We start from the raw sequence: 22,362 nt of genomic DNA, 5'->3' as shown, positions 1-22,362 counted from the left end.
TTTTGTAACACTTGTCCCTTGATGACATTTTGCTATTTTATTTATTGTACCAATCTGAGTAATTCCTACAAATCTTTATAGATCTGTATCCTTTATAGTAATGGCACACTGGAAGAGAGACTTTACTGACTGCTGCAACTCCCTGTCATCAGCTCTGTACACTTCTCAGATCATCATCTTTGTTAGTAAATTTGCTTAGAGCGAAACTAAACAACTTAGCAGTAAACTAAGAATTATTATGCGAAAATCAAATTTTATTAAGCAAGAAAACAGAGAGTTTTCCGGTTCTGGTATGCTCTGCATCCCCAGAACCAGAACCAAACGACAAGAAGCAGCTTTCAGCATCTATTCACCACAAATTTGGAACAAACTTCCAGAAAACTGTAAAACAGCTGAAACACTGACCTCTTTTAAATCTTGACTAAAAACCCACCTGTTTAGAACTGTATTTGAAATGTAATCAATCACAAATTTATTGATGGAACTTGACTTAATGCTGTGTTTTGATTGTTGATTCTATGCTGCATTGTGTTTCTGTGTTTGTAATGATGTAAAGCACTTTGAAATGCCTTGCTGCTGAAATGTGCTATACAAATAAAATTTGATTGATTGATTGAAAACAGCACTTTCTGCTGCCTGCACACACTGAATTTATGTTTCAAGTTGAATTAGGAACGAGTCAAGAATACAGAGTGAACACACTAGCTTTAGCTTTGTGCATCAGCAAACTGCTTTGGATTAAAACATCAGCAGGAGCAGGTTGCCTGTGTACTGAGGACTGAAGCTTTGTGCATCGAGACAGATAAATGTCTGCCAAAACAGGAGAGACTGCTTCATCCACAACATCATTAATGAAAATATACATTTATTGTTAATCTGATGGTTAATCTGAGTATTTGTTGGATTAACAAACACTTTGTAGCTGTCTCTAAAATATCTTTCAATAGCATATTTGTTGCTGTTTAACCTGTGTAAAACATTTTAAACACCCTGTCTGGCAAATCTAAAGATTTTAATTTACAACCTAACAGGGTGTTTGTTTCCTGACTAACAATTCAGCTAAACATTTCTTAAGATCAGTTTTTTCTTCCAGATCTTAGCGCTATTCTCACTGATATCAAACATCTTTATGCTGCTTTCTCACCATGAGACTGCGTATCTACAGATACAAATTATGCTTTGAATGTAAAATATAAAATGAAAATTTTTTGCCTTTGCTCATCTATTTATTTTTTAAATCACATGAACAGTTTGATCAGGGAAGTCAGAACATTTTCAGAAGACTACTTGCCATTTCATTCAAGCCAGTAGTTGATGGCATAACTTTACTACCTTTTTTTTTTCCTCAAACAATAGAAATATCACTTTCAAAGCCAGTTTGAACTCAGATTGAAAGGAAAGTATGAAAAACTCAGTTATTGAGTCACAAATACATGCAACTTCATCTTTATTGCATCAAAAAAGAAGAACAAAGAACTGAAGCGAACAAAGAGGGTGATAACTAAACATCAAATGAATGATACTAAAAGAAAATAATACATGAAGATATCCAATTATCGCGAGCAACAAAAGAAAGACTCTTACCTCATGTTGCCCATATCCACGCCTAGAAGATTAAAGAGAAAAGTAGAAGAAGTAAGCTAAACATTACCAGAAAACCTTAAACCTTAAACATATAACTTTTGACATGATACAGATTTTTTCAATGCTGTTTCTAAATGCAGAGACGATGAGAATCGTTTGTATGGGTTGCAGCATTGTGCTATGGTACACAAGATTTACACAAACAGCCATTATAAGTTGAAAGCACATCTCTTTTATAATAAAAAGTTTGGAGTTTGCTTAATTTTTCACAAATCTTTCAGTTTGTCTTTTCTTAAGACATGAACATTGTGTAATGCCTTTTGTGTGCTTTCAAAAATTCAGGAGAGACACATCATTTCAAAAGTTGGTCATTCATGCTTTGAAAGCCTAAAATTGATAGAAGAGTCATTGCCTTTTTTTTATATCATGATTGTATGTCAAGGGAAAACAGGGAAAATACAATAAGACAGAGACCTAACTAGTGCACTGTCTATTAAAATTGTAGGTAAGACATTCACATTTAGCTAGTAGAGCTGACTGTGGAGAAGAATACTAAAGGGCTAAGAATCTGCAGTTTGCCATGTTAGTTTGCAATATTAGTTTGCAGTCCATAAAAATGTAATTTTAAAATTAATTGGAAAAACATATATTTTAAATAGTTTTCCATATTTGATGTTTCAGAAAAATGCACCTACATTTTTTACAATGCTCTAAAAAAAAAGAAGGAGCTTTTTTATGGTAACATGTGGCCAGAAAAGCTTTATTTCAGTCAATAGCAACATCAAGCACATAAAAGTGCAATGTTGCTCTATATAATTAAGCCACTTAACAACTTTGGTCTTTGCCAGCAACTTATTGTTATTCATTTGTTTGAATTCCCACAAAAAGAGTGCCAGAATCTCAGGAGTTGCTACATTAAACAGAATGTTAGGATTGCTTTGAAGGAAAAAATATATATATATATATATTCATTGTAATATTCCTATTTGAGAATAAAGTTAGAGAAGTTAATGTTAAAGTCAAAATCTAATTTTAAAAATGAAGTGAAAAGGTTGTGAAAATGGTAGAGATAAAGAAAAATGTTTGTAACTTTTATCTTGAGTTTAAAGATTATTTTAAAATGGCTTTTTTAATGCATAAATTTAGACTATTTTCTCAGTTCTCAAGCTTTTTTCCTCCATATATTGACTTTTATTTTATTTTATTTTATTTAACTGACATTGTGTGGCAGCCATTACGGCTTTAATAGAAAGGGAAAAAGTATTCTTTTCATAGTCCTTTTGCTGATCTGACCACAGTTCGGACTACAACTGCCGCAGCATTTGTACGAAAGCTTGACACCGTTTCCCACCGTGTGGAATGATTTCTGATGTAACCAAAGAAAAGCCTGAAACAGCAAAATCATAAATTAAACATAACAAGGGCCGATGTAAGTGGAACAACTCAACATAAGACTGCAAGAGAAAGAAGAAATAGTCACTAGCCTCTTTGTCAGTATGTCAGAACCCGGGGAATACAGGAAGCAGTGTGGGGTGTAACAGAAGTAATGAGCTGGTAAAATGAAGATGTATCACAGAACAACAAATGCAGACTTTTAGAGGACACGTCGGATTCACTCTCTCAGGCCCGTACAAATTATTCAGGCACTTGAGCATTTCATTAATTTCTTTCAGAAATTCAAATCAGGACACAACTCTGTCTCTTCCATAAACAATTCACACACCAGGGAGAAATTATAGGTCTTTGTTCCGTATCAAAATTCACCTTAAAGTGAAAGTCAGACCAAACAGAGCAGATACAGGGCTATGAAAAAGGTAAGCAACTTTACACTGATGGACATGAGTGGCTTAAGTGACAGGCTAAATAGTTGAGTAAAGGAAAAGACCGACGGCTGAGACAAACAGGGTGATTCAAGAGGATCTTTATGAGTTAAAATAAAACAACAAAACCAAAGTGTGCATTTGTGTTTCCAGCTATCATTTAGTGCCTGGTAGTGTGTGCAGTGCAGTCAGTGTGTGAAGATAAGTCTCTATCTTTGTGCCCTTGTTGCTCCGCAGATGCATTATGAGGTCCCTTCGAGACACAAACAGCCACCTAATCTCCACCGAGCGCACAAACAGGAGCAGATCCGACATGACCGACTCTTTCTGTCCTCTCCACCTTGTCCTGCAGTGCTTTGCAGAAATAGGAGAGGGGAAATATTATTAGGTCTTAGGAACAGACCATAACGACCCGCTAATGGTCTCATACTTCTTTTTATCCGCATTTTATCACTTAGTTCCCTTACAGAGAAGCTCTGTGTTTGTGTACATTTACCCATTTCATTCTCCTCCGTCTGTTTCACAGCCTGTGCCTACCTCAGCTCTTCTCTCTGCAATGAGATCTCTTTCTGTCTTTGTTCCACTTTTTTCCATTTGTAAATTAATTAGAACTGCTTTTGAAGGGTGTCAAACCAACATAAAAAGGTAACAAAAAAGAATTCCTCAAAGCTATTTTGTACATTGTCGGAAAATACTTGTCTGAAGGTATTTTGCTGTCATACTGAAAAGGAATCTGGCTTAATAGCAGTAGGGTGGAATTCCAATGTTGCTCATGTGACAGACTCTGTATCACAAACTAAATAGTATGTTGAAATATGCCTATTTTTGAAGGAAACAAATGTGTCTCTTTATATTAGTAATTCACTACCAAATTAATTTCCAAATTGGGGGGAAAAGTGTAGAATGTTCTGTTTTATGATGACTAGAAGGTCTCTGGTTTGAATCCAGGAGTCTTTCAGTAACTTCTTTGCTTTCATCTTCTTCCCATGGATGTGTAAGATGTTTACAAAGACTCCCCAGTCATATAGTCTGGGACTGTGTGAGTCCCCCCCTCCCCAAAAACCAGATCCAATGCTCGCAGTTATTCCCGAAATTATTCACAACCCTTGTAGATTTTGATTTAATTCATATTCTCATTCAAACACAAACTTTGTTTCAGAGAGTCAATGAGACATTCATCCAAAAAAATACAGCAAAATGTAAAATAAGACTCATTTTTGAAAAAAAAAAATGGCTTACTGAAAGTTTAAGCAACCAAATGCTTCTTTTTGAGTGTTTTCACTGGAATTTATTTTTGGTGGTGAGCTTCAATTCTTTGATATTGGAAGGCCTCCTCGCCATCACCCTAATGTTAAGCTCCCTCCACAGATTCTCTATCAGATCAAAGTCACAACTTTGACTGGGCTTTGGGCTTAACTTTTTTTTGGGGCATCAATTATTTTCTTTCTGCTGGCAAAGCATCATCTGAAGTACCAAAAACTGGTTTTATTTTCTCTTCTCACTCTTAGTTGACCTCGAGGAAAAATCTGGTTTTGTTAAGGTCTGCATGAAAGCTCAAATCCCCCAACAACTGATTAAAAATGTGCTGAGTATCACGCTTTATACTCTGTAGTTTGCACAACTTTTTGCCGTCCTTTCATTCTTTTAACTTTTTCTTCCCTCCGTTAAATATATGCATTTTCCGAAAGTTTTTCAAGTGTGAGAACGTGCTACCACAATCAAAAAAATAAGATTTTATTCAGGCATTTTGACACACTTTTACAACAGATATCTTTTAAAATCAAATGTTATTATGCTATATACTGTATATATGCTATATACAGGGGTTGGACAATGAAACTGAAACACCTGGTTTTAGACCACAATAACTTATTAGTATGGTGTAGGGCCTCCTTTTGCGGCCAATACAGCGTCAATTCGTCTTGGGAATGACATATACAAGTCCTGCACAGTGGTCAGGACTTGTCCTGCACAGTGGTCAGGACAACTGTGCAGCATTCTATCCTGCATTCTATTCTTGCAGGATAGAATGGCTTCCATCCTGCAAGAAGAAGGTCACGACGTGATGCTGGTGGAGGAAAATGTTTCCTGACTCGCTCCTCCAAAACACCCCAAAGTGGCTCAATAATATTTAGATCTAGTGACTGTGCAGGCCATGGGAGATGTTCAACTTCACTTTCATGTTCATCAAACCAATCTTTCACCAGTCTTGCTGTGTGTATTGGTGCATTGTCATCCTGATACACGGCACCTCCTTCAGGATACAATGTTTGAACCAGAATGGTTCGGTAGTCCTTGGCAGTGACGCGCCCATCTAGCACAAGTATGGGGCCAAGGGAATGCCATGATATGGCAGCCCAAACCATCACTGATCCACCCCCATGCTTCACACTGGGCATGCAACAGTCTGGGTGGTACGCTTCTTTGGGGCTTCTCCACACCGTAACTCTCCCGGATGTGGGGAAAACAGTAAAGGTGGACTCATCAGAGAACAATACATGTTTCACATTGTCCACAGCCCAAGATTTGCGCTCCTTGCACCATTGAAACCGACGTTTGGCATTGGCACGAGTGACCAAAGGTTTGGCTATAGCAGCCCGGCTGTGTATATTGACCCTGTGGAGCTCCCGGCGGACAGTTTTGGTGGAAACAGGAGAGTTGAGGTGCACATTTAATTCTGCCGTGATTTCGGCAGGCGTGGTTTTATGTTTCTTGGATACAATCCGGGTTAGCACCCGAACATCCCTTTCAGACAGCTTCCTCTTGCGTCCACAGTTAATCCTGTTGGATGTGGTTCGTCCTTCTTGGTGGTATGCTGACATTACCCTGGATACCGTGGCTCTTGATACATCACAAAGACTTGCTGTCTTGGTCACAGATGCGCCAGCAAGACGTGCACCAACAATTTGTCCTCTTTTGAACTCTGGTATGTCACCCATAATGTTGTGTGCATTGCAATATTTTGAGCAAAACTGGGCTCTTACCCTGCTAATTGGACCTTCACACTCTGCTCTTATTGGTTCAATGTGCAATTAATGAAGATTGGCCACCAGGCTGGTCCAATTTAGCCATGAAACCTCCCACACTAAAATGAGAGGTGTTTCAGTTTCATTGTCCAACCCCTGTATATATAGGATGAAGTTATACATAAAATAAAAAAAAATTGAATTTCAAAAAATTTTACAAATAGGTTTTATAGTTGAAACTAATCAGACAGTCATTGCCTAGGCTTAGCGAAGAAGAAATGGTGTCTAAACCTTGCCAACATGTAAAAGAAGCTGGGTAAAATATTTATTGTAAACAGCATTAATATTAAGTCAAGCCTTACATATGAACACCGACCATGTATTATGTTATGTGCTGTATGCAGCAGGTGCTTGCTGCTTCGGTGGCCTCCCATAAACATATTTGCTTTGTCCTATACTTGTGTTTCTCAGTTCAAGGTGACATGCAATGGATAAAACAAACATATTTTCAAAGATGCGGTTATGTATCCACGCTCTGTTTTACAAGAACAACTGAAATAGTATAAAGAACAATCTCTCAGCGTGGCAAAGAAGATCCAGTGCGTGTACGAGTGTGCGGCTGTGTAATAAGATGCAGCAGACTGAGGTTGAAAGCTAATCTCGACATAAAACATTTTCAGCCCAGTCATGTGAAACAGACGCAGTGCAACCTGTTCGGTGCCACTGTGTGTTTGCATATTCACGCTGCTGCTTATGCCGAGCCACTCATCTGAATGTGTGATGCTGGTATTGTTTTGAGCACGCAGAGCCCTTGATAGAAATCGCATCATGACAACACAGAGTCTATAGTTGGATGATGACTTTGCGTTGATGGAAGCACGCCGCTGAGCATTTGAAAAACATCCCAGCTCACTGCGTTGTAAAATTACACGAGGAAACCGTCCAGTGGGATATCTGACAGCAGAAATCGTCTTATAATGCCAAGGGTGTCAGCATCACAGTGGGTTTTATTTGGCTGCACACCATGATTGGGTACAATTACAGTGACATGATCAACAGTGCTAGTCTTGTGAAACAGATGCAGCAACGCGTGGAAGTCAATTGCTACTGAATTTGCTACAACCCCCCCCCCAAAAAAAAAACAAGCATCTCATCATTTGGATCAATATCAGGAAGTAAAAACGAACTTTTAGATGAAGCAGTTTATTTCCATATCAGGGTATTGCTTAAAAAGTGAGATTGAAGAGAGCAGATGGGATGATGCCCTCTGCCAGGCACTGTGATGTAAATTAGTGAGTGATTCTATACATTCTTTCATATTTTAGTTAATAAATAAGTCTTCTGGTTCATGAGATATTTTGAAATGAGCCTATAAAATAGAGTCTCTCCCCTCTCTGCTGCTGAGGCAGAACTCCTTCAGCAGGGTATCGTCAGCAGGTATCCTCATTTTGTTTAGCACGCTCACTCTGTGAGAATGGCATAATGGAGACAGATTTACACCTGACATATTATTTCCATTTCTTGAAGATGAATTTAGCTGAACTCTAGGGAGTGTTCTGTACCTTAGTCATTCCTTAGTTTCCATCCCCTGACTCAGACTTTTCAATAACCTTTTCCTGATTTGCTTGGAGTGTTCTTTTGTCTTCGTTCTGTAATGGTAGCCAGGGATACTGATTAACCACTGAATACTTTGCACTTCATCAGTTTCTTGAAGTGATGTCCATTTCAAGACAGAATATTTCAACCATCACATTTTGTAACTTCCAATTAGAGGCAAATTTACCACGTCTGATTCTCATGAAAGTAAAGTGAACAGTCATCAGGTTTCTCAGGCAGGCGGTCACAAGTGACATCTCTGTAGAAAACGTTCTACAAAACTGCCTTGACATTTCTTTAGATGCTGTTTCTGTAAAGATTACACATTTAGGGCGCTGTGGTGGCGCAGGGGCAAAGCATGACCCACATTGAGGCCTTAGTCCTTGTAGAGGTGGTCGTAGGTTCGATTCCCGGCCTGGCGACATTTGCCTCATGTCTTCCCCCTCTCTGATTACCCTGTTTCCTGTCAAACTACTTTCAAATAAAGGTCACTAGAGCCAACAAAACTTTAAAAAAAAAAGGCTTAATATAGACTATGATGTAGACCTTATGCAAACGCTACAGATTCCCATACAACCTAATGGACCTAGGGGAATTTACAACCACCTTTAGATGATGAACATCCCAGCAGTCCCTGAAAATATTCTGGTTGTACTTTGTAATTACCTTTTAGAACTGTTTATATTTAGGAATATGTGTTATTATTACATAGGTTTATTAGTGAAGCATAACAGCTTACTAGCATTATGCTCATTACAAACACACAGCCATGTTTCAAATGTATCTGCTCTGGCATTTTATTTAACTAAAGTTAGTCTGACTTCAAAAAGTAAAGAAGTATTTTGTAACTTATGCATATTTACCTTTTTTCTGAGAAAAACAGATTCATTTAATGATGAAGGTCTACATTCCTTACATGTAAAGGAAACATCTTTTGATTTTAAATGTGTTTTATTACTATAAGGTTATGAATTACCCTGTTACCATGTTATCATGCAGGAATGAAGGACATTTTGCACCTTGTTACCCATGAAGAGGTTTCTGCAAATTGCCATCAACCTAAAACAACACATGGGCTTTCATTTAATCTAAGCATATTTCTTTTCCTTGCCCATGGCTGCTCCGCTCCACCCTGAGGCTGTTTTCTAAAGTGGAAAGAGCGATGGTTTTATGCAGCAACACAAAAGAACACTATTTCAGCTTTTGTCTTTGTACCAGATATAGGTACACTTAGCTTTTCTTGCAAATAAATTAGTTGTAGTTCAGCTCAGTATATGTCATTGAAAAAATTCCATATCATCACAGTAAGTACTCAAAAATAGGGTGGTTTTATTTAAACCAAAACTAAATAAAACTCCCTACAGAACATTGTGTAAAAATGCATTGCAACCAGTAATAATAAAAAACTCAGTCTGCAAATATTGTTTTTCTGCTACATGTAAGCAGCTCTTACTCTTAAAACAAACAAACAAACAAAAAAAAAAAACTACAGATTTTTAACCAATGCAGATGAACAGATGCTGGATAAATAACTCAAATTGTTGAGCACAAAAAGTGACTAAAATACAAATTAAACAGCAACAAAAAAACTAAAAATACAAGGAACAGAAAATAAATAAGAACTTAAAAAAGCAGAAACAAAAAGATTGCTGTGGACACTCAATAACTATGTAGCAATGGCAATAACAAAAAAATAAATAAAATAGAAATGGGAAGGTATGAGGAGTACTAGATGAAAGAAGACAAGTGTTAATGAAAATGTAAAAATATACAGTGAAATAAAACTGAAAGCAGAAATATCAACACCAAAATATCTGAACAGAAGACAGCAGAGGTCGACTCATACAGTGTTTACTGATATCTCGGGTTCCAAACAGATACATTTTTGTTTTTCTGCATTATTTCATTTTGAACCAGAAGTTTGCCAAATTCTTGTGTAATGAAATAAAATATTTATCACCAGGCTGAAGATACATAAATTAACATTTTAGGGTTAACTTAAATATCGTGATATACGTAAATGTATACACTCTTATTTAAAACATGACATTTTAATGATTATCTTTATGAAAATGTCATATTTAACATAGTGTTTAAAAATGTTAGAATGTATAGCAAATTGTATGGTACGTTATTTAGCAAATTCAAAAGAAGGCATTTATGTTGAAAGAAGTTAACGCCAGTTATTGTTGGTTTTCTGAATTAATCTACAGTACGGGTTTTTTATTTTTCATTTTAAAGAACTGGAAGTGTTTGTAATGACATAACTGACATCAGTGTATCCCTGTGCTCAAAATGTCCTCTCCTTTACCAACCCATTTTTTTCCTTTTTGCAGGATAAATAACGTGAAACATGCCATAAATCTGCATCTTTAATGTTTGTTGTTACATCTAAACAATAAAGATGTTCAAAAGTATGTTATAATTTACAAAATATAAAGAGAGGCACAATGTAGTTAGTCAGAGAGAATGTCGACAATTTTATTTTGAAAAACTCAAATTGTTTTGCCTACTGAGGGTTTAAGTTTTTTAGTTTTTTTAAAATCAAAATATTATGATGTTGTTTTGATTGACATAAATCTAGTTGGTTGCAACTATAAAGCTAGAGCAAGCATCAACAGAGTGCAATGTGAACCATTAATAACCAATGTTTCACAGCATTACTGGCTAATGAACCGAACTCTTAGCTCTTTTCACAGAATATGGATGTAAACTGTAAAAACTGCAGGGTGTGGCTTAAAGCAAGCCTGCTTGAACACCTGATTACGTGAGAAAAAATGTCTGTTCATGAAATTCAAGTCTCAGACCACGAGTACAAGTTAAGTCTTGAGTCTTTACTGTTAAAGTTTTTCTTTTGCAAGTTCCAATAGAGTAGAATAATTGACACTTGTGTCACCTTCTCTGCCCTGTAGAAGGACTAAAGTAAAGATTATATTAAAACAGACTAAAATATTAAAGCATAGCTGTCTTGGTATGTTCCTGGCCGATTTCTTCACATTCATTTCGCCATAACTGGACTTGTTCATAAGCTTAATTCAGTTAAAAGCAACTCAAACCTCTGTTCAACTTTTTTACATAATCCCATGTCTCCCTTACAGATTTTGATAAGAAAAACATTGACCAGAACAAGGATTGATATCAACAGGGATGCAATTTATGTACACAGTATATAAAATGTTGATGAGAACAGGTTACCTTGAGGTAACTAAAAGACATCTAAACTCTTCTCCCCTCATTTTCAATTTATATCGTCTTGCGTCAAATAGGAAGAGAGGAATTTTATTTTAGTTTGCTTAAAAGTTTTTGTAACTACTCCCTTCACAAAAATGTAAAGGCTAGAGCATAGTAGATTTAGAGGGAAAGCGCTTCTCAAGCTCCTCAACAATAGAGTTCATGTTCGGGTTTGGAATGTGTCGAATAGGGGAGTTATTCTCTCCCTCACCTCCTCCTCCTCCTCCTCCTTCTCCTCCTTCTCCTCTTCCTCCTTTCTGTTCTGGCTCTCCCCCTACCGCCAACATGTCCAAAGAGTCAAGAGAATCCAGAGAGTCCACAGAAGCCCGGCTCTTCATTACCTTTTTGAGTGGCATCTGTTTCTGGTCTATCTGGCTGAACATGTTGGCCACAGACTTCTCGATGTCTGCTATGTTTTGGATGTTCTTTAAGATTCCCTTCAGCTCTTTCCGGGGAGGATCGGGCTCCGTGTGAACGGGCAGCGGTGGCGCCCGAAGAGACACGGGCCGCAGCACGGGCACCTCTGAGAGAGTGGGGAGGACAAACATGGACGGACGCAGAAGCGAGGGAGATACAGGGGGTGGTAAAGGTGGAGGTGGAAGTGGTGGGGGAGGAGGTGGAGGAGGCGGAGGAGTAGAAGCACCATTAGGGGTGGAGTTAGATGGAGCTGGAGAGGCAGGAGGAATGGAAGTGTTACTTAGAGGTGGAGATGAGGGAGGGGGAGGGGGAGGAGGAGCAGAGCTGGGAGGTGGTGGTGGTGGTGGTGATGGAGGTGGTGGAGGTGGTGGTGGAGGGGTTGAAGGTGGATCTGGTATCACCTCCAAATGTACCTGTAGTCTTTCCTCTGCAATGTGATTTCCAGTTAAACTTGCACCAAAGCGCCTTAGTACAGGAGGCGTCGGCTTGTGACTCGGCGGAGGGGTGCCTCCATCACTTTGAGTTACAATGATACTAGGAGGACCTTCCATAATCTGAAGAGCTGGAGCATTGTGGGAAGGGCTGTACTTCTGATGCTGGGGAGTATCTGTGATTGCAGAAAGTAGGATGTCAGAAGACAGTGAGCCTCTGGAATCTCTGCTTTGCCGTTGTTTCATTTCTTGGAGTGCTTGTTGCTCAAACTGTCTGGCCTGTTCCTTAACTGTCAGCTTTGGCTCAAGACTAGGGCTTCCCATCACATCTGAATCCAATCCATGTTCAAAGCCTGAATCCAGACCAGCGTCTTTGCTCTCCTTGAATTCAGCCTTCAGAAGCTCGTGTTCCCACTGCACAGGATCCATCACCACCTGCCGTCTCAAAGCATCATACATTTCCTTTCGATGTAACCTTGATGGGAGAGTCCAGCTGTGTCCACTTCCTGATCCCCATCCACTGTCAGTGCCATTGTATCCCCCAAATCGCAAGTCACATGCGGGTGAGCTGAGCCTCAACCAGGCCTCGCGAAGCCCTCTCCTAGAAGGGGAAAAATTCCCAAGAAGGTCTCTCCTTCTCTGGTTGCTTCCAATGTTCTCAGGGCTACTTAGGGTTCCATCCTCATGGTAGATGGGATTCTTGGTAGTCAGGGGGTTTTCATCTGACAGAAAAGTGATGTTGGACTCAGATTTGGGGAGTTTGTTGAGCACCCCTCCATTTGCAAGACACTGGCGATGGGCGGCGATGGCTCGTGTGGCAAAGTCCGAGATCAGGCGCTGGCGGTCACTTTCGTCTAAGCTGCCAATGCTGCTGCGACCACCACCGTGGTTTGAAAGGCTGATAGATGGATGCAAGGAGAAAAAATGAGACAGAAGATGAAATGCAAAGAGGAACAAAGAATTTTAAAAATGTAGGCGGGAATTAATGAACAGGAATGATGACAGTATACAAATAAAATCAAAGGATATAGCAGAGAAAGACCAGGACATTTCTGAAAAAGGAGCGGTAATGCAAACCACAAAATTAAATTTGTTGATCAGCAGGCTACCATGACACTGTATGCTTATGTGTGAGTATATGCTTGTGCTGGCAACAGACTTAAAAAAAATCAGTAATGACAAGTTTCATCCCTCTCTTTTAATTACCAAAAAGACAAGAGGTGGAAAACTAAAAAGATAGATCTGTATCACAAAGGACTTAATGTGAGGGAGAGTAGGCATATCTTACTGTACTACCATCAACTATGAAACAAATATGAACAATGACACATCTACTGTGAGGGGCAAAAGTACAGTGCCTTGTAAAAGGGTCTATAACCCTCAACCCTCAAATATGCATTAGATTTTAAATTCAGAAGAATTTAGATATTTTATTTGGATTTTATTAAATAGACGAACACATTGTAAACTGACATTTTCAAGAAAATGTTTTTGCTTTCATTCATCGTTTTATTAAAGCCCTCAAGGATGGACACAGGGAAGATCCATTTTCATGAATCTTGCCAGAAGCTCTCAGTTGCTTTTATATCTGAACTTGGATTGGGCCACTCTAACATACATATAAATATGCTTTGATTTAAACCATTCTGTATTAACTCTGGCTTTAAGTTTAGAGTCCTTGTCCTGTTTAAAAGAGAACCTCCAGGACAATCTCAAGTCTTCTGCAGCCTCTAATAGGTTTTCTTCTAGGATTGCCATCTAGGATTGCCATTTACTTTCCCATATTGTCTGACCACTTTACTTGTGCCTGACAAATTAAAGTATCCCCACGGCTTAATGTTCTTACCACCATGTTGTACCACAGGGAAGGGTGTGCATAGGGTGGTGTTAAGTGTTTTTTGTTTCTCATCTGACCAAAATGTCATCGCCCATATATTTAATTAAATTTTAAGGTGTCAAATTACAAAGTCAAATTTCTTTTAAGTCATGTTTGACATATACACCATTTTTATAACAACTGAAGCCAGTGTAGTTGCTTGATTGTGCTATAAAATTGCTCTATGTGCCTGGAAAATACATAATACTGTCCCTTGCTCACATGAGATATTCAAAGTCTGGGGACATTGTTTAATAACCTAATCCTTTTTTAAAAGTTTATGAATAACTGTCTACTGTGTTCCTTGGTCTTTGTGATGCCGTGAAACATGGAATTGTTCAAAAAGTAAGAATACTTTTGCAAGGCACTGTATGCAAATTTTGCAACAACAAAAGCTGATCATGTTCTCCACTGGGCACTGCAACCTGTTAATTCAAGATAAGAAATCTGCCTACAGCGGTGAATTCTGCATATGTCATGACACATAACTGGCTTCTCATATATATAAGCAACACATCTACAGCACTTCAAAAGGGGTTGCAATCGGTAACTTGGTAAAAGAGAAGCAAGCTTTATGATCTAACAGCTTTCTACTTTTTCTGCTAACAAAAGTCACTTAACAAGCATGGACGCAAAACTAGCTACAGCAAGAATTTCACTCTCTGAAACTAGCCACAGAAGCAAAACAACATTGACATCTTACTTTTGTCTTTCAGCGATGAATAAATGTATAACAGTGGAAACAGAAAAGAGCAAAGGAAAAAAGAAAGTGAGCAGTTGGTAAAGAACAGTGTTAAGATAAAGAAAAGACAAAGAAAGTTCTCAGAAACTTCAGAAAACAGACAGTAATTCAGAATAAAGCCAAACTTCTCCTGGATGACACCTTTCTTAAACACATGGCAGCTGAGAATAGGTTGAAATCTACTTATATGTAACTGAGAAATGTTTACAACATGGCATGTTGTAAAAGAGCTTTAAACAACTGACTTTGCTTTATCACATAATTAGAGCACCTGAACAAGAAAAATGATGACATAATAAGAACAGCATGGTAAAAAAATATATATATAATGAATCATGATTATTCTACAGTTAACATTAGGCATATCATTTAATTTCACAGTAAGACAAAAAAAAAACCCAGTACCATTATGCTTGGTTGCTGTCTCACTTGACTCTTATTGTGTTTCTAATACTGGGGAGGTGTAGTTGATAATGATATATACTGTATATATATATATATATATATATATATATATATATATATATATATATATAATTTTTTTCCATAATACCTGATCATTCTATTATCTGTTGATAATAAAGGGCAAACGGTTTAATTCACGTGAGACAAATATTAGTTTTTTGCATAATGTCAGTTGCATATAAAATATAGCTGCAGTGTTCGGAAATAGATTTAGCAAAGCAGACCTTTATAGATATGCTAAGTAGGAATTTACTATATGAAACGCTGCTGTCATAGCTGCTGTAGAACATTGATAGGTAATGTTAAACTGGAAACACACATCCAGTTTACTTAAAATCACTTTGAAAGGGATGTCTATGCAATATTCCATCACAGCGTTGAAGCTTTAAGTAAATAACACTCTAGAAGCACAATTTTATGCATCTGATCCAGTAGCAAACCCAATTTGATCTCCACCTTAGTCTGCCTGTGATGTATACTTTGAACACGTTGAAAAACTCAGAATTTTGCAACATCAGAGAGAGATTATAGGTAATTGCAGATATGTTCCTCTGCTACAAAATGTACACAAAGTCCAGCTAATAATTATCTAAACACTTGGGGCAGCCAGGCTGTTTATAATGCATTGAAGGTTGACCTCCAGATGGTCAGGTGCTAAACCCCCCCCCTCGCAAAAACCCAGACAGCAGTGTCATGTCACAGGTACCTTACTCCATTCGTCTGTGGTAGCACACTGTGAGTTTTACACCTGTCCTCCCAATAGTCATGCAAAGGATGTAAGAGGCACGCATCATAAGCTGCACTTTTACTTCACAGATGAGGCAAAGTGAATGTTTCACAAAATGTGTTTACTTTCTTAATGAAATCTATGAAAAAAAATGGCTTTGGATACTCCCCCCAAAATGTGGAAAGATATCGAGAACTACAAAAAAAAACAACAACACTTTTCTCAGTGACCTCAATATGAAGAGATACAAATTTGCTCCCTTCTGAGTTTTTACGTACAGCGTACAGTGGAGCTCCGTTTATTTGTTCAGCAGTCATGGTTTGCAAACTATGATTTTTAAATTTTTTGATAATCCTCCCTTTTAATGAATTTTTGTATATGTTTGGACTTTACATTAAAACCTATAACTCATTTATAATGCAGCTAATAGAAGCTGATGGAATACATTATTTCCTCTGTGTAAATCTAAATACTGAAACTGGAATATTACCTTTCAAAGAGAAGAACCAAAAGAAGTTAAAAGAAAGGCTTTAACCTATTCAAGATCTTTGTTATAGACTCAGTTGTAAATGTGCTATTAATTTGCATTTTGTCAGCTTTAATACATTTTAGAAATTCAGTCCCTAACGGATGGCAATACCACAGAGCACACAAGTATTTCACACAACCCCCAAACTCCCTTCTCTGCAAACACTCCTCCTTGCAGTAAAACAGCATCCCACCACAATTAAATACGCCGTGCAGCTTATCAGCAGAATTAATTTTTGCCCAAGGTGGTCTTTATAAATTACAAGCCGCATTTATATCAATTATCTTATATCCAAGTTCCATTCCGCACACATTTTTCATAGGATCACATAGGCTTTAGTCATTTCACATGAGCAGACACAAACACACACCCGCTTGTCATTTGGAGATAGTTTTCACCATCTTGCATATGAATTGCTCTCATGTTAATAGGAATGTGGAGGCATATCAAGGACAGACAGGAAACTAGCGATGCATGTAATGCTGATAAGAATTCCTCTCAACTTCTCCTCAGCATCTGAGAAGAATTATAAATAAACTATCCCAGCACTGCCTGCTGTTTTTGTGGGGCTATGCACACGGTCCCTACACAGCCTTGAAAACAATGGAACTTGGTTTTATCATGTTTCAGGTCTGGATAAGAATACAAAAAAAGGAAAATTAGGTTTAGGAAAATTTGTTAACATTTTATCCACATGAGTTGAGTTTCAACAATTTAAAAAAAAGGTATTTTGCTTGGGGGCCTTGAGCATGATCTAAGGTGTTCCTGTGCCAAGAAAAAAAATCTTTTTTTGAAAGATCTTTACAGAAGAACAGACCAGAAGTATTATTAAACGCTCTCCACATGTAGCAAAACCTACCAAGTTGAATTAAAAGGTAAAGAGGGTATATAGTTTTGTTAAAGATAAAAAGAGAAAGGAGCGGATACAAAGTATTGACTCAGATTGGCTTTTCAACATTCCATTTGTAAGGAGTTTTTGAAAACCAAGATCACTGACGCTTTCACTTTACAATGATGCACAGCTTTTTGTTGGTCTGTCACATAAAATTCCAATAAAAAATCTTGAACTTTGATTATAGAGAAACATAATGCTAAACAGTCAGCATTTGGAAGGCACTATTTAACAGAAGACACATTTCTCTCTCTCTCTCTAAATGTACAACTTCTGTGCAAATATGTGGCTTGCTTCCAACTTTGGTTTTGTGAAGAATCACTTGCTTATAAGAAAAATGAGGCCTGCAGTTATGATTGCGGGAGCATCTTTCCTAGTCACTTAAAAAAATCCAGGAAATGTGGAACTGCGCATGGAGACACTACAAAGCAATGGAAGCTGTCACACTGCCAAACTCTGAAGCGTAATGGCCTTGAAAGTGTGAGCTAATGCCTCTGCTTTGACTCATTAATGTAAATGCCACTTTCACACTTCACTTACATGGCGTTGTCACCGAGCTCCTCGTACAGGTTGTTGGCAGTGCCTCCCCCGGGTTTGCCTGTTGGCAGTGCCATCTGGATGCGGGCTGTTTTGGCACACTCTGCTTGTCTCCTGGTCACAGAAGCAAATACAAAACATCAACTATGAAAAAACAATAAGAGTCTAGAGCAGGGGTTTTCAAAGTATGAAAGGGTGAGCCCCCCTCCAAGGAGCACAATGCCTGCTGCGCCCCCCCAATAGTCAACCCACACACAAACAAATGCCACTACAAAACACCTTCTAATTGCTTTTATTTTAGAACCATCTCATCTTTTAAAATGACACTTTATCTGAATGAAATTTAACACATGAACATTTTAAAACATTTCCTCCCATTTTAATTATTTTATCAGGGCCTTTGTATGGCAAATACGCCCTTTTTTCATTTTTCTAATGATAAGAACAACCCCAAACTCATTTTTCAACCGTTTTCTCAAACAAACGTTACATCTGAGATTCTGAGTTTAATGTTTGAGATACCAACAGTGTTTTCACATCTTAACAAAAACATTTTGATCAGATCTTACACATCTGTAAATGTTGCGCATTTCCTTGACATTAAAAAATAAATCAAAAACCTAAACAGTTGCAAAATTGTGGAGCTCTTTTTGTGGCTCATCTAAACAATTTATCTCGAGCTAAAAGAGCGTGCTGTATGAAAGAACAATTACGCACAAGCAGATAGCTTCTTTTCCGGTTTATTTTTTCCCTCGCACCGCGCCTCCCCTAAAGTGCTCTGGCGCCCCCTAGGGGAGGCGCGCCTCACACTTTGAAAACCGCCGGTCTAGAGGAAAACCATGACTCCACAAAGTGGAGTAATGTTGGAACAATCGTTCATGGTCGTTCAGCTCATCACAGGTAGTAAGGAATACTTCTTCCATTAATTGTAATAACGTTTAACATTTTCAAATGTTTATTGTGCTACAACACAAAGCCTGGAATGAAACTGATACATGGATCATTGATAAGAATAACAATGTTGATGTACGGCCATAAGAATTTCCATTTAAACCTCTAACCACTTTGGGGCACAGCAAAAATAAAAAAAGAGGCTTCTGTGGTCAAATGAGGCAAGCACTAAACTTTTTGACCTCCAAGAAAAATGTTATGCACGGTGGAAAAGTAACTGCAAAACACCCTGAAGATCATCACCACCCTGACAGTGACAGTGATGGTGACATCACGCTGTGCATATGCCAAATACTGGAACAAAACCTGATGCTACTACTTAAACTCTTTGAGGTTTTCTTCCAGCAGATCCTAAGCTCACAGCCTACAATGTCATGATTTCCAGATCAAATCATATTAGGTGAAAGAATAACCCAGTCAAAGTCCAGACCTAAGTCAATTAGCATCAATGACAATTGATTTTCATTGATGCTCCCCCTGCTATCTGTCTATTCAAAGTCAATTTATAAAGCTAACCACAAACCACACAGACAGATTTTTATTGCTTAAATGCTAAAATGGTGAAATAGAATCGAGAAGACCAGCATGTCAGCATCATAAGCATCAGTTTTAGCTCTTCAAACATCTTGCAGATGGTTTCTCATCTTATTTTCTAAAAGCAAAGATATGCTTACATATCCATTTTATGTTATATTACGGTTCCTTGTTTTGCCCAGCCATCTGAGAAAATGTATATCTAAGTCATTTTACTGCTATAACGGTTATAGCTTTCCATCACTCCTAAATTTAGAAAAAAAATGTTTTATTCATATTTCATATCATTTTTATTCTTTGATTTGCTTCTGGAATCTCAGATCTTTTTATGCTATTGTCTGCTTCCATTTACATGCAGCTGTTTAGTCAGGTTTTAGCATTTGTTTTTAGCATCCATTCTGTGTTTTCCCTGACCTGAGCCGAGTCTCACTTTGGTTGTTCCATGTCTGTTGCTGTGATATATTTCTAATTGAAAACCAGGACCCCAGGACTCCCTGTGTCAGGGCTTTTGTGCCCAGCAGGTCTGTTTAGTAATTTGTCTGTCAGTGAAATTTTGAATGATTAGATCTGTCTATCTAAAGCGCTAAACAGAAACTGTGATTTATTGCGACTATCTGGACACTGAGGGAATTGCCTGGCATCACTCGAGGAGTTGGATTACAAACATCCAGTCGCAGATTGATGAAATAGTTTACATAAAAGCGGAAATGTTAATTACTAACAAGTTTACCAGACTGAGATCATAATGTAATTATCTGTAGAGTATAGTTGATTTAAAATGTAGCATTAACTACTGTAATACACTGATTACACCAGATATAGCCGAATACAGTGGCAGTTCTGGCATTGACGATACACTGGCTGATCATTTTTGTTGCTCCCCCAAACCAGTTAAAATGGAGGATATCATCAAAATCTACGAACTGAATTAAATGCGGTGCAGTTCCACACAAAGTGAATATGCAAAATAGTCTCCCTAAAGTTAGCAATATGGAGGAGGTGCCAAAGCCCATTTTAAAAAGTGCCACTGGATTCTAGAGCTGTGAAATCTCATTCAAATGTTTGGATGGACTGACAAATGGAAACAAATAGTGAACAATTGAACAAGGAAGAACATTCTGGAAATACATATTCAACCATTTTTTCACTCTTTATTTTTTTTCTTTTCCAGAAAAGTGCCTAATTTAAAGTCCGATTCTTTATCCAGACTGTCTCAGACGGAAACCCTGAATCAATCTCAGTGTTCTTCAGGGTTCATTTCTTTGATTGCCTGCTGTCCCCCTCGTTTCACAGCCACTTCTAAACTCATCCATTTCATAGTCCAATGGAACTCAGCTGATTAATCACAGTGAAAAGTGTCTGGGATGGCTATGACATTAATATTATCAGGGAAATACAAAAGGGGGTACTCACTCTTTGAATCTGGAAGTGGCAGATGACGCAGCAGATGAGAGACAGAGAGAGAAAGATCGGGATTATTTGGAGCATAAATCACACGGCATCTTTTGTTAGCCAAATTTACTTATCGTAATTTACGAGCAAAGTCGTGCAATTGCTCTTCATTAAAGTCATTTAGCAACAGATAATAGCGATTATCATGATAATGATTATCGCTGTGTTTTTTCCCTCCCCTCCACAGATCTCCACTCCTCTGCCGGTTATTTGTGTGTTTCTCAGCAGGAGAAGACCAGATCCAATTTATTTGTGTATGCACAGCTGTTTATATGCATTTTAGGGAATTTAATAGCTTTCAGGGTGGTTAGCTAAACAAACTATTACAACTGGCTTTATGGAGCAGGCTGCCATGCTGAATCATCTGGGGCAGTGACTTGCCCAACTGACGATGTGTCTGCCCAAAGACTCAAAGCAAACACAGCCTTCAGTAATTACAGCAACTTCATTTTAATTCCAAATATTACAAAGGCTCAGTCTGGGCCTCAAACCACTGTCAGGTTGTTTGTACCTAAAAAGTGAGGCATATTTTAAAAGAGTATTTTTAGCTGTGGATCAATACATTCAGGAGGATGGTGACTCTTGGACTAATTCCAAATAAACTGCAGTGTCTGTGTTCACCATGATGAATGAACCCTATCAGAAGATACAACAGCAAAGCCAAATTGCATATTACCATTAGCTATATCTTACAGCACTAAGTTCGCAGGTACTGACCGTTAGTAGGATCAGATTACTGTTAGTTCAGGTTTATTCATGGGGATTTGCTAATACATGAACCAATTAGAATTTGCAGATGTGTCTTTCAGTGTAGATTGTTTAAGATTACAGTGTCAGTTTACTGCAAATACGCACAAATAAATTATACTTACTGCCTGTATGTGATAATGACAATTAAAATAGCGGGAACACAGCAGATGATGATGATAACGGCGAGAGCCAAGAGTGCCCCCTCTGTGTAGCCAACACTGTGCACAGCTTTCTTTACGCTGGCCACCACTTCGGGGGTTCTGATTTCCAGAATCCGGCCACCAGGAGGGAGAAAAGGCTGGAACTCTTTATTGATATCCAATAGTTTCCCATCAAGAAACCTTGGAACGAGAAACACGTTGCGATTGTCACTGTTTGCATATAAATCTGGTTATTTAACAGCAAAAGTGATGGCAAGACTAGTACTGCTAACTACAGCCTGATCATAAGCGCGATGGGTGAGCCTCCTTGAATTATTTTTTATTAAAAAAAAGATGGCCTATTTTTTTTCTGTCCTCATGAATAGTGTGAATATAGACCACACTAATACCAGAAATATGTCTGAAATTAAAACTATTGTATATTTGAATCTGAAGGCAAACTTTACATTGAATATTTTTCTTATAAAATAATCAAAAAATATCACAAAATACCTCGCTTGGACTGATAGACCTGTAAATTTGACAAAAACTCACTTCAACAGAGTACAGAACATGTAACTATGTGAAATTGTATTTCTGTATTGATTACAGTGTCTTGCAAAAGTATTTCTATGCATTATTACTTTAAACTTCTTTCACCTATAATTTGTATATCAATGTAATCGATATTCACATACAATTTCTATTCAATGAGACTGAGA

General features: G+C 37.9%; 1 protein-coding gene across 3 annotated transcripts in view; it reads right to left on the bottom strand.

The window, feature by feature from the left end:
- Positions 1-22,362, bottom strand: part of LOC116727280 (protocadherin-15-like) — a 228,917-nt gene that overhangs the window by 15,729 nt on the left and 190,826 nt on the right. For all 3 annotated transcript variants that reach the window (XM_032574623.1, XM_032574624.1, XM_032574625.1), the window contains exons 33-36: positions 21,623-21,841; positions 20,712-20,720; positions 17,817-17,927; positions 1,585-1,606 (exon numbers count right to left, since the gene is read on the bottom strand). In XM_032574623.1, the coding sequence (XP_032430514.1) occupies positions 1,585-1,606; positions 17,817-17,927; positions 20,712-20,720; positions 21,623-21,841 (361 nt within the window). The remainder of the gene's footprint in view (positions 1-1,584; positions 1,607-17,816; positions 17,928-20,711; positions 20,721-21,622; positions 21,842-22,362) is intronic.

This window comes from Xiphophorus hellerii, chromosome 10 (assembly GCF_003331165.1).
Source record: "Xiphophorus hellerii strain 12219 chromosome 10, Xiphophorus_hellerii-4.1, whole genome shotgun sequence".
NCBI lineage: Eukaryota > Metazoa > Chordata > Actinopteri > Cyprinodontiformes > Poeciliidae > Xiphophorus > Xiphophorus hellerii.
Note: the sequence above shows the minus strand (reverse complement) of the source record. Positions and strands in the feature narration are given on the sequence as shown.